At 49.6% G+C, this 14,765-nt stretch overlaps 3 protein-coding genes across 3 annotated transcripts; 1 reads left to right on the forward strand and 2 right to left on the reverse strand.

Annotated features, from left to right (window-relative positions):
* Positions 1-143: 143 nt before the first annotated feature.
* Positions 144-972, forward strand: LOC4330496 (17.8 kDa heat shock protein-like). Its single transcript, NM_001416846.1, has one exon. It carries the CDS (start codon positions 198-200, stop codon positions 690-692), a length of 495 nt encoding a protein of 164 aa, NP_001403775.1. The 5' UTR covers positions 144-197; the 3' UTR covers positions 693-972.
* A 2,520-nt stretch (positions 973-3,492) lies between these two features.
* LOC4330497 (uncharacterized) lies at positions 3,493-4,304 on the reverse strand. The gene has a single exon (XM_015771444.3). The coding sequence runs from the start codon at positions 4,186-4,188 to the stop codon at positions 3,772-3,774; it is 417 nt and encodes a 138-aa protein (XP_015626930.1). The 5' UTR covers positions 4,189-4,304; the 3' UTR covers positions 3,493-3,771.
* An 8,487-nt stretch (positions 4,305-12,791) lies between these two features.
* Positions 12,792-14,740, reverse strand: LOC4330498 (early nodulin-75). The gene is made up of 2 exons (XM_015768274.3): positions 14,277-14,740; positions 12,792-13,891 (listed from the first exon to the last, which is right to left on the reverse strand). Exons 1-2 carry the CDS (start codon positions 14,329-14,331, stop codon positions 13,197-13,199), a joined length of 750 nt encoding a protein of 249 aa, XP_015623760.1. The 5' UTR covers positions 14,332-14,740; the 3' UTR covers positions 12,792-13,196.
* Positions 14,741-14,765: the final 25 nt, after the last annotated feature.

A 14,765-nucleotide genomic window follows, 5' to 3' on the forward strand; every position in this document is an offset into this window, starting at 1 on the left:
AGTCTGCAAACACTTCCCGCATCCGGATGCAACCAGACGGGGAGAAAAACCGCAAAGGAAATGTCCGTACACGCGTTCTCGATCATTCTCGCGCGCCACCGTGCTCGCATCTATAAAAATGATGACGAACACTCGTGCATGCCAAGTCGGAGTGAACTCGCAAGATTCACGCGAAGAAGCTTAGGAGAACATCAACAATGTCTTTGGTGCTCTCGCGGATGCTGCTCGACAGGTTCTTCCCCGGCGCCGGCGGCGTCGTCGCCGGTGAAGCCCGGCCGCCGATGGACTGGAGGGAGACGCCGGTGGCGCACGTGTTCGAGATGGACCTCCCCGGGCTGGCCAAGGACCAGGTCGCCGTCGAGGTGGTGGACGGCCACATCCTCCGCGTCCGCGCCGGCGGCGAACACGAGGACGCCAATAACGCAGCCAAGGCGGGGAAGGCCAGCGGCGAGGAGGAGGAGGAAAACGACGGCGTGAGGTGGCATTGCAGGGAGAGGGCGGCGGGGAGGCGGCGCGCGGCCGTGACGCAGTTCCGGCTGCCGGAGGACGCGGCGGCGGACGAGGCGAGCGCGCGGATGGCGGACGGGGTGCTCACGGTGACCGTGCCGAAGCGGAAGGGCAAGAAGCGGCACGCCGGCAACGGCAAGGCGGCCGGCGACGACAAGCCAGTGTGCTGCCGCTTCTGGCCGTGACACCGCCGAGGCCGCGGCGCGCGCCGGCTCGTGTGCCCGCGTCGCGTCGCGTTGAGTCACCCGCACGACACGAGCCTGTAGTAGTACATGTCAAGCCTACCCGTCAAAAATCTTGTCCTTTCGCCATTGGAATTGCCGTGCCAGTATGGCGCATGAGTGCACTTGTACAAAATATAAATTGGGCCTGTTTAGTTCCAAAGTTTTTTTCTAAACTTCTAACTTTCCATCGCATCAAACCTTTCATACACACATAACTTTTCAATCACATCGTTTCAATTTCAATCAATTTTTCAAACTTCAGCGTGAACTAGACACAGCCTAGGTGAAAATGGCGATCTCTGCATTTCTGTGTGCTTGTGGCAGTGAACTCAGCGCATATGGTTTGGTTTGCGACTTGTGACAGTGACTAGTATCCCCTACTGCCTCCTCTGACAACCTGATTAATTATTCCAGATTTTTCTTGTTAACGAGATGATTTTGTGCGTGAAATGTTAGTTAGGTAGCGGCTCATTCAATTAACGTGGTTCGCGTTGTCGTACGGGCGCGCGAGAGCGAGACGGGACGGTTGCCGCGCGACGCGATGCGCGATCCCTCCTCACGGCGGCGTTGGCCGGGGTGGGTGGTGGCGCCGTCGTTTTCCGGGGGAATTATTTGCTCCTCGCAACGCTATCCGGCCGCATAAAGTCGCCGCATAACCACTGTTCGCTGGTACTGACCTAGCAGGCAGGCAACTAGGCAAGCCATTTCATCTGTTCCTCGTGGACCATTTTCGTGGCATTATCAGGTTCAGGTATTTGGCCATTTTCGCTAGGAAAATACTAGAAGAGCGGTAAACTACTACTCCAACCTTGCAAGACGTAAAAAAAAAAAATCTTGTGTCGCACTGTAGCCTCCTAGGCGAGTAGAAAAATATTTAATGTAAATCTGAAAACTACCATATAATATAAAAATGAACATTTGAGATTTGTTTAAGAGCACTCATAATGCCTTACATCTATTTTCATATTCTACAATAATTTTCAAGTTTTCATTATAATAGGTGGACCCTGTGTGTTGATGCGGGAGTTTAGTATGATAACACTGAGTAAAAATAATGTGTAAGATAGCTAGATACTATAAACTTACGTAAATTGATATGGTTTATGATAATTCAAATTCAAATAGTATGTAGAATGATGATTCAAATGAAAAGTAAGGGCATGTTTGGCTTGCAGGTACAACAGCTGCCTGTAGCCAGTCGTGGCCGGCCGCTGCTTTTTTTTTTGTGCTTGCTTCACTGTTCCTACATGCTGCAGTGTTGCTGCAGCTGAACAGACCCTAAGTTGATGTGGCTTTACGAGAGAAGAAAATGAGGGAGATAGTTTGGATCATAGATTAATCATCTAAGGGCTAAAAACAATTGAGGTGATATGATTTAATGAGAGAGAGAGAGCACATTTTAACTAAGTTAGGAGTTAGGATGAACTATATAAGTATATGATATTATAAAAATGATCAAGAGACATTGAAATATTATGCGAATTATGTGAGATGATGATTTAACAAGCTTGCATTTGAAAAGCTATAAAATTTAATAAATTATAAATAATATAATATGCTTGCATGATGTTTAAATATAATAATTGTTAATGGATGATGATGTGGTATCTTTTCATGTTATGCTTTAGGATTTAGTGGACTTTATAGTAAGAGAGGATAGGTTGTTTCCGCTGCATAATTTTCCGAGTTATGTTGGGATTAAGATCCTCTAACTTACTTCTCTCTAACTGATGTCATTGATATGTGGGCCCTCTATATAGTAGGCTCATATGTCAGTGACTCAAAGTTAGAGAGAAGTAAGTCAAGAGGATCCTCTTCCGTTATGTTGTACAGAGCTCAGAGGTGGGAAGGCATAAGCTTTTTTTTAAAAAAAAAACGAGAACGGCAAGAGCATTGCCGATTATATTCCGATTATATTAGAGGGAAAAAAGGCATAAGCTTTTTTGAGAGTGCTGTAAAATTAATTATAATTGAGCATGCTGGGGAAAATTAATTGTGGGTCTAGGATGTTGGAGAGTTTGCTTGTGCACGTTGGATCATAACAAACATTTGGAAACGCATAATGAGTAGTTCCACCCGAATTGTTCTGTCAACCAATTCTTTCCGTTTAAGTCAATCCCTCCTATATTTTGTAGGAAAAGCGATGGGACTTGAGCTGCCCCCTCTGTTCAATGATCAGTGCACAACTGCGCAGCAACTGGGATCTCAATAATGGTACAAGATGAAAATTGACAGTAAACTTATTCAAGTCAGGTTGTCCTCTGTTTGATTTGTGTGCAGAACCGAAGTTCTGAGCCACGTTACCAAGAAAAATGATATGGTGGACAAACTTGATAAAGTGATACGCATGCTAATGTAGAGGACTACATCCGACATGGGTTGACCATGATCTCGCAAACAAACAACGAACAAGGAATGGAACAATGGTATTGGTAGTTGATAGTCTATAAAGAAAATAATCTAGTCCAACTTGCTAGATACAACCTTCTACTGTTCTACATACTAGCACGAGACAAACCACTGCATGCACCAACCACCAAACACTGATCCATTTCAACCATCATGTCCTTGCCAACCCTGGATAAGTTCTCTGAAAATTCGTTTACTAACTTCAATTTCTTAATTTGCTAAGAGTAGTAGTACTACCTAAGAAACAAGGTGCAAAAAATACGACAAAAACAAAGACATGAAAAGGTAGCCGGATAGTAAATGCTAATGAACAACTACTAGATGATCAAAGATATTCAGAGAATCAGAGTGATGACCGTAAAAAGAGGTGCCAACTTCTGAAGAGCATCAAGCTAAGCTTCCATAAACTCTTTTACATGGTACTGATACTGATCAGTGATCACTAATCACTACGCACACCAAAGGAAGTAAAATAAAAAAAAAAAGAAGAAGAAGAACAGATCATCAGAAGCAGAGACCTATTACTATGTCGCAGGAAAGCAGAGGAAGGCGGCTGGCTAAGCTTTGGCTCCAAAAGTTCAGAGATTTGCTGCAAGCCTGCGAGAGAGCGGGTGTACGTGTCGATCTCCGGCTAGTAGCCGCCGCCGCCGCCGGCGTTGGCCGCGAGCTTGATGGACGACGGCAGCGGGCTGCGCAGCGGCGAGCGCGGCGGCGGCGGCTGCTCCAGGCGCCGCCCCTCGGCGTCGTAGTAGATCACGCCGGAGAAGTCCAGCGGCTGGCACCGCTCCCCCATCAGTATCTCCTTCCTCCACACCCCGTCCTCCGCGCGGAAGCTCAGCTCCGCCCCGGCCTTCCTCCTCCTCCTCGACGACGAGATAGCCTTCTTCCCGCCGCCTCCGCCGCCCAGGAACGGCACGATGGCGCGCGACGAGAACGACGCCGCGATCCCCTCCCGCGGCCGCAGGTGCAGCCGCCGCGCCGCCCGCGACAGCCGCCTCGCGCACGTCCCCATCAGCGCCGCCACCGCCTGCGCGATGCTCATCCCCATCGCCGCCGCCGCCGCCTCCTCCTCCTCTCCTCCTCGCGCTCTTGCTTCCTCTTCGAGACCTTGATGGCTAGCTTAGCTTCTCTTCTCTTCTCTCGCGCGCTTCTGCGTCTCCTTCTGCGCTAGCTCGCCATTCCCGCGGGTATTTGTAGCTGGCGAGCTGGTCGGACAAGTCAAACAAAGCCGGTTGGGACGGTGTAATTAATTAATAATAATAATCACTTAATCACCCTGTTCATGCTTGACTGATGCGGTTAGATGACCTGCTTAGCTAGCTCGATTGGATTAATTTAATCTTTTTATTCGCTAATGGATGGCTGTGGCCATACCTAGGTGGTGAGTAACCTTGTGTCCCTGAACTACACGTACTTGCGAGCTTGTTTAATGAAGTGAAAATGATGGATTTGTGCAATTGTGTGCTTGTGGCTGATGAATTTACATGTCAAATTTGGCCGTTTTGACTGGTGCGTGTTGGTGGCAGTTGAATTAAATTAAAACCTAAGCCGCGCGTAACCTTGTTGATTGAGATTTGAGCTTGGAGACGGTTGGGGATTAAGAGAGATAATTAAGGATCCATGGTAGCCTGCTAGGGGTTGTGTTGGCTTGGCTCTGTACTGCAAAGTGCAGACAATGAAGGGGTATTAAAGGAGATGGCTAATCAGAATCTTCCAAATATCATCGTGGTACTATATAGACCTATAGAGAGCATACACTTGGGAAGAAGGTAATGTGTCAGTATTTGGTACTAGTACATGATTACGAATAAGTGTATCCATAATCCCACTTTGCCTGTTCATAATTAAAATCCATAATCGAGTATTCCCTCCGTCCAAAAATAACCCATTCCTAACATCCAAGATAAAAATAGTGAAGCGTGAGAATAACCAAAATGCTATTAATCATTGAAAAAAGTAGTAAGAGTGATAGGTAGTTAAAAGCTATTGAAAGAGATAAAGTTTCTCGTTTTACATGCCGTGGGTAGATTGGATGGTATAAGTTAGTTTTTTGTGAGATAAAATTTAAAATCTAGAAATTGAGTTTTTTTTAGACGGAGGAGTAATCCTATATATCTGTAAAATTTATCCCCACTAAATATAGTTAATGATAATTCTCTCTTCTCTCATGAAGCCACATCACCTTAATTGTTTTTAGCCTTTGGATGATTCATCGAGGGTGTATAATGTATCTCTTCACATCACCTCAATTGTTTTTAGTCTTTGGATGATTTAGCAGGAGTGTAAATTACACATCTTCATCCTAAAGGCACACCATACAACCTAATCATTTATAACCTTTGTATAATTGATAAAGTTACAAAAATATATAAACATGCACATAAAAAAATAGTATAGTAGGTAAGAAAGAAAATTTTAGAACTCATATATACTATATTATCACACAATTCTTCCACAAGAACGCGCGGGGTACCCATCTAGTTATATATACAACTCTGACCGAAGTGAAGGAGTCGGTCAAGTTGATCGAAATCATCGGCTCGATCAAATGCTCAATAAACAAGTGCTACCAGTCAATTGGAGCGAAATTAAAAATAAATCAGTGTGCACACACCTGCTGCTACATCTACAAGCATAATCATATCGGCTAAACAGAATTGAAAGAATCAATCATGACACGCTCATCATGATTCGTGCATAAGCTAATCCAGACAGTTGTACGTGCACCGATAATCCTCCCTCATGTCGATCGACAGATCTACTCCTACCTACCAACAACGTCAGATCGATTAGCTCCCCGAGTGCGCCTGTGCACTGGCCGTCGTACGACGAGTATTCGACCATCCGAGCTAGTAGCCGCCGCTGCTGCTGCTGCGACTGTGTGCGACGTACGGGTGTTGGATGCGCGTGGTTGGGGCGGCCGGAAAAGCGCGATCGATCGAGAGATCATCCAGTGGCGTTGCGAATTGCGATGCACGCCGCTAGCTGCATGCGTCGTGCGAGTGCGCCACATCGCGGCGGGCCGCGGGGGCGGGGGCGCACGAGAAAATGCTCGTCGTTTGCTGTCCATTTCGAAGCCCCGGCCGGTAAAGTTGGCCAACATGGTCAGCACATGTTGGCGTTTCCGTGGTGGAGGGTTGATCTAGCCCACTAACGCTAGCTAGCAAGCTTATCGCGTTCAGAATTCGGGTCGTGGCAAAAGTTTCCCTTCCACTGCTCCATGGTCATTTGAAGATAAATAAAAATCTTTGGGGTTGTTTTTTTTGCCGGAATGACCGAAGGAGGTCATTCAATGTAATTAAGATAGGAAGAAAATATTACAAGAAAAGTTTTACATCGACAGCTGACTGTCGAGGAAGGATGTGCACCAGAGCACACGCCCCGAACCAAGTGCCAACCGCCCAAACACACACTATAGACAGGAAAGCCAAGCACCGAACCGGCCATCGCTATGCGAGACCGATTGCCACCTGGCCAACAACACCACTACGATACGAAGACTCAAAAACGACGCCCTCACGAAGGTCGCGATGCCGAAGACGCCGTCGTCATCCGTCCAAAGAACTGGACTAGGTTTTCGTCCAGAGCTCCTTGCCGAGGGAGGAGGGATACCTCAACAATGCCCCCAGGAGGGTTACCACGCCCGAAGACATAGTCATTGTTGGCACAAAGACTTGGGCTAAGCTTTCGCTCGGGATCCCTACCGCCGTGGTCCGTCGCCCAATCTGAATCCACCATCTAAACATCGGCGGCACATGGCTTCCACCACACCCGACCGGCGCCCCTCCGTCGGTCAGCTTTCAGTCCTGCCAATGACAAGACTGCCACCACACCGCACCGACGCCCCGCCGTCGGCCGACTTCCTCGAACCACCATCCCTGAGAGCTGGTCCAGGACCCCTCCGTTCCACCACCCGCCGGCCTCCTCGCCAGATCTGGCCGAAGGAGAACCCGGGACTAGGTAGCATTGCTTCGGCAGCCTGAGCTTCCCCACTGACAAGCGGCCGCCTCAATCCAGCCTAAAAACTCCTCGCAAAGAGGGGGATGAGCTCTAGAAAGGGTGAGGGTGCCGATCGGCAACGAGGAAGATGACCCACCGCCGCCAGTTCCCTTTGCACCATCTAGGCCTGCGCCGACACCGGAAATGCAGCCGCACGCCGCCGCCACTCCAGGCTGGCCGCACGCCTTCCTCGGACGAGCCTCACGCGCGTGCCAGCCTCTGTTGCGGCCTCCACTGCGGCCTCCTCGCGCCGGCCTGCGCTGCCTCCGCCACCGCGTCCTCCGCTGCCTCCGCCACCGTGGCCTCCGCCTCCGGCCGCCACCACGTCCTCCGCTACCTCCGCCACCGCGGCCTCCGCTGCCGACCGTCACCGCGTCCTCCACCGCCGTCGGTCGCGTCTCCGCGCACGCCGGCCTCTCACCGGCTGCCGCTAGCCGCCGCCTCCACCTCCCGTCGTCGCGCACGCCGGCCTCCTCCACTAGCTGCCGCCAGCCGCCAGCCACCGCCAGACGCCGCTGCCTCCACCTCCCGTCGTTACCGCCTGAGAGCGGCTTGCTCCGGCCAGCTCCGGCGTGGAGGCGCCGGATCCACCCGTGGGGAGGCCGGATCCGGCCGCGGCGGCGCCGGATTCGCCGCCTCCACACCACGTCTGTGACGCCTCCGCACCGCGCGTTGGCCCGCCTGTGATGCGTCGAGACGGGGCACCGTCAAGGTTTGGCCTCGCCGCCGCCATCTCGGCTGGCCGCTCGGTTATCCGGCGGCGGGCTCCGGCAGCGGCGAGGGGAGGGAGAGGGGGAGAAAGTGGCGGCGGCGGCGCTAGGTTTTCCCCTGTGTCACCCGCGCGTGGGCGACGCGGAGGCTAAGCTACCGGAATTCTTTTCAGTCAAGTTTTATTTGGCTGAGTAACTAATCTTTGGGGATGTATCGCATGAAGCTGGGATTATACCTGAACTATCCTATTATAGAGCCTCGTCCGTTACCCATAAGTTTATTATAAGCCATAACAACTTATTAGCAATTAAAAAAACTGATTTCCTATTATAGAGCCATTTTATAAGCCATAACAACTTATTAGCCATCAGAAAAATGATTTGCGAAAATTTTTATATATGTGTCTTTAACAACTTAAAAGCTAATATTAAAAACAAACTAAGTTGAACATATCTTAAAATCAATTCAAAATTTAAATTTTGACTTTAGTTTTAGTTTTTTTAGGGTAACCGATGGGGCAATAATTGGCATCGTTTTTAATTACAGGCGCAAATATAAGTTGAATCCACAACAATCAGCTGCCACATTTTACATACGTCCCACACGTCTCGCGGCCCTCGGATCGGCTGATATGCACGCACAAGTGACTGAACATGTGGATCAGTGGATGCAGCGACAGGCAGGACATAGAGCGGCCACTACTACTAGCTAGTGGCCATTATTGACGTGCTCTGCTCTTACCTCATCACATTCTCATACCCCAGTACGATTCCTACGAACACTTTTGCCTTGGGTAAGTGGTGAGTTGAGTGATCTACAGATTGACAGCACCGTGTCCCTCAATCAATTTGCTTTCGCCGGCGCCACCACTTGCAACCGCGGCGTGGCGTCTCTCTTCTTGTCTGCATTCTCGCACTTGCACAGTTGCACCCTCTGGGAAAGGAAGCACGAGGGTGAAAAGATCTCCTCGCTTCGCTCACTCACTCCATGCTCATCGGTTTGTGCATGGATCATATCTTCTGATCTGTAATTGCGTGGACACTTCGAGCAGTAGTGGTTGCAGACTGGGAGGGAATGTGCTCGCAAGTTGCAGTTGCTGATGATGTGGGAATGTTCAGAAAGTGCAGAGACACTTTCGAAGTTTTGATAGGCACAAGACAACGATCGATCACAGTATTATTCTTAGAATCTCTAGTTGTGTACTTCCATTCAATGTTTCAGTTGTTCTCTTTGGGTAGTTTGCTCTTGCACGTAGCAACCAGAAATTGGTTAACCCTGAGCTGAGTGGGGTACTGGTGTTCGCCTTGGTACAGAACGTAACCATCTTGCATTAACGAATTAGGGATAGGTAGGGTGATCAATCAGCATCCAGGACTTATTTAGCAACACTGTTTTCAGAATTAAGGTGTGAGTACTTCTTCTCTGCTCTGGTATATGATCAAGCGTATGATGGGCCAAATTTAATAGGTGTCGTACCGGCCGTCGTACATGAACATATATTTGAAAAAGAGGTTGTTCAATTCACTGAAACTCTGAAAGACAGACGAATCTTCTAAGCAAGCATATCGATTGATTGTTCGAGAGGAATCAAATGAGCGTGCACTCAGAGACTTTGGTGTATACTTTCTCAGACTAAATTTGATTTAGTCTTTCGCTAGCTGCAGTTGAGCAATTCCAGTTTGTTGTCGTTATCAGTGCAAGTCATCTGTGCGTGCAAGTAGCGAACGAATTTTGGTGCAAGTGCAACCTTGTATGGGAGTAATTTTTTCCTTTAATTTTGACCCAGTTCTTTCTTTATTAGAGGATTAATAAGCTAAGAGAGGATGGCCCTGTCCCCTTGACAGGGATGCTTACTGGCCGTTCGGTTGCCATGTAAAGGAATAGAGCGAGCTATGGTCATATAATCTACATTTCTTTAAGCAGTTTGATCATAAGAATATTGAATTTTTTTCCAGAAATAAACAAGAGTCTTATGCATCATTGTATTAAGAAAAGTAAAGTTGATACAAAACGAACCGTACAAAAACAAAACCAGAAGGAAGAACATGAAGAAGAAAAGGGGAAGAAAAAAGAAACAGCACAGTTGGTCTATTCCTGTGACTGAAAATAGGCGGCCTAAACTCTGGCACTATATATGCTGAGCTGAGGCCGTCCTAGCCACAGCCGCCACCGCGCTGCCTCCTCCGCCATTGCCTTTGCCACCTTGGGCTAGCTCCACTCTATCTGATTGAACACGTGATTGTTGTGCTCATTCCATATCATTCAAGCTCCGAGTGTAACGACCGTGTCAAAATCTCTCCTCTGTCCTTTTAGGATCTTTCTCTGGCTATTGCAAAGCCGGAGGTGGAAGGAGTGCCCGTTGATTGACATACAATAACACTGTCGAATTGCACCGAGGACTGTACACAAAAGTTTTCAGGATTCCAGGGAGACATCTAGGATGTGGTAGATAGTCTCCTCATGTTGATCATAAAGAATGCCATGATCCGAGCGTGGTAGCCCAATGTTGCTTAGCCGGTCAACCATCTAGCAGCGTCATAGTGCCACCAACCATAGGAAGTAGCGACAATGTGGGGGTGCGAGGGGTTCTCCAAATCGATAAGGAGGAAGGACACACCCTAGAAAAAGGCCTTGGTAAGCCGATCACAAGGAGTAGAGACATGAACTCTCCTATTTCCAGACGAAGGAGTCTAGCTGGCGGAGAGGCTACCGAATGACCTGATCCACAACCAATGCTACAAGTATTCCAAGATCGCTTGCACACCGAGGGCATCACAGATGTCTCTAATCCATCTGTTACCTTGTATTGCTTGAGCCACCATCCTACGGCATTGGGTGTGTGTGGGAATACGATCGTGGATGGTCAGTGGTAAGGAATGGATCTCAACGTCGTACATCCAGCCTTTTCCTCCCACAATAGAGCCAACTCATCATTACCCATGCCCATGCAACAGGACGTGAAAGCCAGTGCGAAATCGTGCTTCTTGTTCGAACAAGGTATCATGAGTCCCTGCCATGGTTTCTTCGGTGAGGTTCAGTGCAACTAGCCAACCAGATTTAGCATGATGTGAGAGCAATAAGATTGAGGATGACGAGATCGCCAAAATTTGTTTGGTCATAGACTCAGCAGTAGCCGCCCTGTGCATTTGATCTACCTGCCCAGTGGAACCTATAATGGATCTTGTTGATTCCCTTGATTACCCATTTTAGGGGTTCCACGCCGACCAAATGGTAAATAGATATGGAACTCAAAACTGCCTTCATCGTGATGATCTAGCTTATAAGAGCTATTTGCTTCGCTTTCAGCAATCGGCACACCACATAATCAATGAGAGGTTGTAAATCTTGCTTCCTTAACCTTCGAGAATTGAGCATAGATCAGGTGGTGTGGTGTGAAGGTGTTCACCCAGTCTAAGTAGGTTCAAATCCTGAACCCAGGGCACAGCGGGCAGCTAGGGCTTGAGCCCTAGGTTTGCCTCTAAAATTTTGTTAAATCACTATATAAATTTTATAGAAAACAAACACTCTATTAGTTGATCCATATCCTAACCTTAGTCTTCAAAAATTCTGACTCTACCATGCTGAATCCAATGTGTTTCTTATGAGGTTTCTTGTGCCCCCTTCTTCTTTACAAAATTAAAGTAGCTAGTTCATCCTAGTTATTCCCTTGAGAGGCATATCGAATATGGATTCTGTAGATTAGAAACTTAGGCAAAGGTCCTCTTGCTGCTTGGAAATCTTTCGTAGGAACATAGAGATCCTCCAAACGAGCAGCTGCAGGCGTGCAGGCCTCTTGCAGAATCGGAATATGGTTCACATACAACGCCTTTTGCAATAGTGCGTAATGATCCAACAGCTAGTACTAATTACTCAATTTGTGCTTGGCCATTGATTTGTAATGATAATCTAGGAGTATATGCGACTGTGGCCGGTAGTGTGCGGTGATAGGCATCGAAGAATAAGAAACGACGTAACAGAGAAAAATGAGCGTCTAATAATGTGGCCCCTTGACACCTTTCGGCCAGAGAGTTATTTATGTGCTTAATCGCATTCTGAACCACTAGTCCGGGGCTCTACTTGCAGCGATTAAGTTGACTTGGGACTGTTCGATGTGACGCGGCACGGCGGTGATGAGCGGGCCAGCGTTGACTCAACACCTACAAAGATAAGAGAGATCGATACACTGTCGAATGGAGAAGAACAGTCAGCGCGACAAGGGTAGCCACTCACTCAGTTTCATACTCAGATGATACACTGTCGAAGGAGCACATCTCGTTGCCCCGGCGTATGGGCATATGGCCGTGTGTCCGTGTGTCTGTGTGCAATGCCCACCTCACGTCTCTCGGGCCGAAGCTCACGGAGGAAGGAGAGAACGGCAAAACAGGGCCGGTGGAACGAGGCCGGAAAGAAGGGACGCGCGCGATTTCATGCGTATCTCCGTGATTTTCCCGTCCCGCGCGCGACGACTCCCGAGTCACATGGCGTCACGGCCTCGCGACCGTGTTTGCTTTTGTGGCCACCGCGCGCGTACGGCGCTCGGCACGGACGCGGACGCGGCAACCGAGCCGCAGAAACCACACGGAGAGGTACGTACGCGAGGCCGCGAGGTCGCAGCGTTGCACCGGCGTTGGCCGGATCGCACGGAGAGGCTCTGCACTGTGAGGAAGAATGTGCCTTCGCCGATCGCTCTCATTCTGGAAAAGGAACAGCGATGTACACAACTTTCTAGAGTCTGCTAGGGCATCCGAAGACTGGAGTCACCAAATTGTTGCGCGCACTGGTAAATTTTTAAGGTATCGGTGAAAGAAAAGGGTTTGCGGTTAAAGTGAGAGATGCTCATTCGACGACCCACAAAGAGTAATTTAAAAGAGGAGATTTAATTAGTATGCATGTTAGTAATACTTTGTCAATGCGTTCCCACGTACACACACACACAAAAAAAACCTAGCTAACATGCATGTTAATGTCATTAACTCTTCATCCGTGTCATGTAGCCAACGATTTTTGACTAATATCCTAGCAACTTTGTGAATTAAAAACTGAAAAGTGGAAGGGCAATAAGAGCCGAAAGGCCCGAAAAGCAAGAGAAATGTTCATCTCAGCATATCAGGCGATGGAACAGAACTAATTCCCAGTCCTTATCTACAAACACCTACAGGTCAAGCAGAACCGGATTCCTGCACGAATTAGAGCCAACAAACCGACCAATGAACGGTCCCGATGCAATGCAACGAAATGGGCGCGCGCGTGCGTACGTGTTCGTACGGATTTTGATTATTCCTCGCGCCGGCGCCGGCGGCGGCGGCGGCGGCGGCGAGGCTCCACCGATCATCGATGGCGGATGGCTCACATGATCGCGCAGGCGTTGGGGTTCTCCTCGCTGAAGATGGTGGTGAGCCTGTTGGCGTCGGTGGCCATGCGGTAGATCCCCTCGCGCACCGGCGTCGGGTAGCTGTAGCGGTACTCGCCGGAGAAGTACTCGTGCCGCCTCGGCGTCGCCGCCTCCCACCTCGGCAGCGGCGACGGCGTGTACCGGAAGTACCCCGGCGGCGCCGACGTGGCGTGGCGTGCCGGCGCGTGCTCGGCGCCGGCGTTCGGGGCCTGCTGCGTCGTCTGTTCTTGCTGCTGCGGTGGCTGCTGCTGTTGCTGCTGCTGCTGCTGCTGCTCCGGTGGCGGCGGCTCGGGGCCGAACCGGACGCGGCCAGACTTCTTGTTCTTGCCACGCTTCGGCGGCTTCGGCTCGGCCGGTGGCGCGTCCTGCGCCGGCGGAGGCGGCTCTTGCTGGGGTTGGGGCTGCGCCTGGTGGTGCTCGTGCTCGGGCCCGTGTTGCTGCTGCTGTGCCGGCGGCGGCGGCGTCTGTGGCTGGGGCTCGGGGGATTGCTGGTGCGGCGGCTCTGCAGGCGGGATCACGTAGACGGAGTTGGCGGCGCTGAAGGTGACCGTGCGCGCCACCGGCCGCATGTAGTACGTCTCCGTGGGTGGGCCGGGCGGGTAGGCCATGGCGTAGTCCAGCCTCTCCTCCCGCCACCCCCTCTCGCGCCCTGCATGTCGCCACGCTTCACAACTCTTAGCAAAAAAATGAACTTCGCGATTTTGAGATTGGTTTGGACATTTGGTACATGAACATTGACTAACATTATTTATCAAATTATTAATCCATTGTCCTAAGAAACATCACACATCATATTATCATTTACATGTGGCTATGTGAGGACGATATACATGCTTTTGAACGGGTTTTACATGTGAGATTATTAGCTGAAAATCTATCGTACTTATAGTAGCGAAAACTTAATTAAGCAGCCTGCATGCATGGCTGCAGATTAGCAGAAGTACCTAGTTCGATCGATCATGTCCTAGCACGTGATCGATGCAGACCACGACGTGGCAAGGAAAACAACATGTGCAGTGTAGAAGACGACTTACCGTTGCATTTTCCGAGAGCTTTCGACACGAACTTGCCCAGATGATAGCAACCCATGCCTGGCTCGGCCTTAGTTTTCCTCTTATCTTTCTCCCTAGCTATCTCGCTGGGATGTAGCGATGTATGATGCGTTGGTGCGCGTGTGCTCGAGTGAGCCTGTGCGTGGAATACATGCTAGCTTAGGAGGTCGCTCAAGTTCACGGTGGCAACGAGAGAGAATGGAAGGAACGGGGCCAATTTAAAAGGAGAATACTACGATCGGTTGGTAGCAAGAGGGAATCCGGCAACAATGAACTCCTACCTAAAACGCCTCTTTTCTCCTCAGGGGAAGGCATCGACTGAAGTGGCAGGACGCACATAAAGGGTGGTCCTCGTTTTCGTGGACGTTGGTTCGAGCTAACAAGTGGTGGCAGAATATATTCTGCTCGGCCGGGACAATGCGTTTGTGGGAGAGGAGACGCCTAACTAGGGATGAAAATGAGGTGGTGCAT

This window comes from Oryza sativa, chromosome 2 (assembly GCF_034140825.1).
Source record: "Oryza sativa Japonica Group chromosome 2, ASM3414082v1".
Taxonomy (NCBI): Eukaryota; Viridiplantae; Streptophyta; class Magnoliopsida; order Poales; family Poaceae; genus Oryza; species Oryza sativa.